Source organism: Penaeus monodon, chromosome 32 (assembly GCF_015228065.2).
Source record: "Penaeus monodon isolate SGIC_2016 chromosome 32, NSTDA_Pmon_1, whole genome shotgun sequence".
NCBI classification, from domain to species: Eukaryota; Metazoa; Arthropoda; class Malacostraca; order Decapoda; family Penaeidae; genus Penaeus; species Penaeus monodon.
Genome location: NC_051417.1, coordinates 37,056,743 through 37,057,548, shown reverse-complemented (window position 1 = coordinate 37,057,548; position 806 = coordinate 37,056,743). Strand labels below are relative to the sequence as shown.

The 806-nt window shown below is 53.3% G+C and overlaps 1 protein-coding gene across 2 annotated transcripts in view; it reads right to left on the bottom strand.

Moving 5' to 3' along the window:
• Positions 1-162: 162 nt before the first annotated feature.
• LOC119593338 (glycine-rich RNA-binding protein 10-like) overlaps positions 163-806 on the bottom strand; it is a 3,089-nt gene continuing 2,445 nt past the window's right edge. The window contains exon 3 of one of the 2 annotated variants that reach the window (XM_037942265.1): positions 163-566. In XM_037942265.1, coding sequence (XP_037798193.1) covers positions 390-566 — 177 coding nt within the window. In that variant the 3' untranslated portion in view covers positions 163-389. Of the gene's footprint in view, positions 704-806 lie in introns of both variants that reach the window. The other variant, XM_037942264.1, reaches the window with a different exon arrangement.

Genomic DNA, 806 nt, shown 5'->3' with positions numbered 1-806 from the left:
CGAGAGAGAAGGCCGCATTGACTAATTACATTGCGCTGGTGAAATGTCCATAATTCATATCAGTGAAAAGCACATAAAATATAAGAGTATGTTTTTTGGAGCTAACTGCAGTGGTTTCTAATTTTGCTAGATATTAGGGTCTTTGAATTTCATAATACTATAATTATCCATCGAATGTCTGTCTGAACAGACATTGGTTTTATTATAAAAGGAAAATACATTTCGATAAATGACTAAAGTAGTTAAAGGTATAACAGCATACCAAGGATTCTCAGGTTCCGATGCCCAGCATCTTAAGTCCAACAGGACTGTGGCCGGGCGAGCACCGCCAGCCTTTCCGGCAGCCTTCTGTCGCTGAGTGGGCCTGCAGAAGGCTCCTATCTTTGGTTCTATTTGCCATAGCTGCTGCTGTAGCCGCCATGTCCACCGCCGTAGCCGCTGAAGCCTCTATGTCCGGCGCCGTAGCCTCCTCCTCCTCCTCCCTTGCTGAAGCCGCCGCCGCCCTTGGAGCCCTTGCCGAATCCGCCGCCGCCTCCGTATCCTCGGCTTCCGCCTTTCTTGGAGCCCTTGCCGAAGCCAAACAAACCGCCTCCGAATCCACCGCCGCCCTTCTTGGATCCTTTGCCGCCGCCGCCGTATCCTCCTCCACCGTACGTAGGCATCCGCATGACGCGGATGGGCATGTAGCGGACTTGGCTGTATCCTCCGCCGCCGCCCTTCTTGGAGCCCTTGCCAAAGCCGCCGCCGCCTCCGTACCCTCGGCTTCCACCCTTTTTGGAGCCCTTGCCGAAGCCAAACAATCCGCC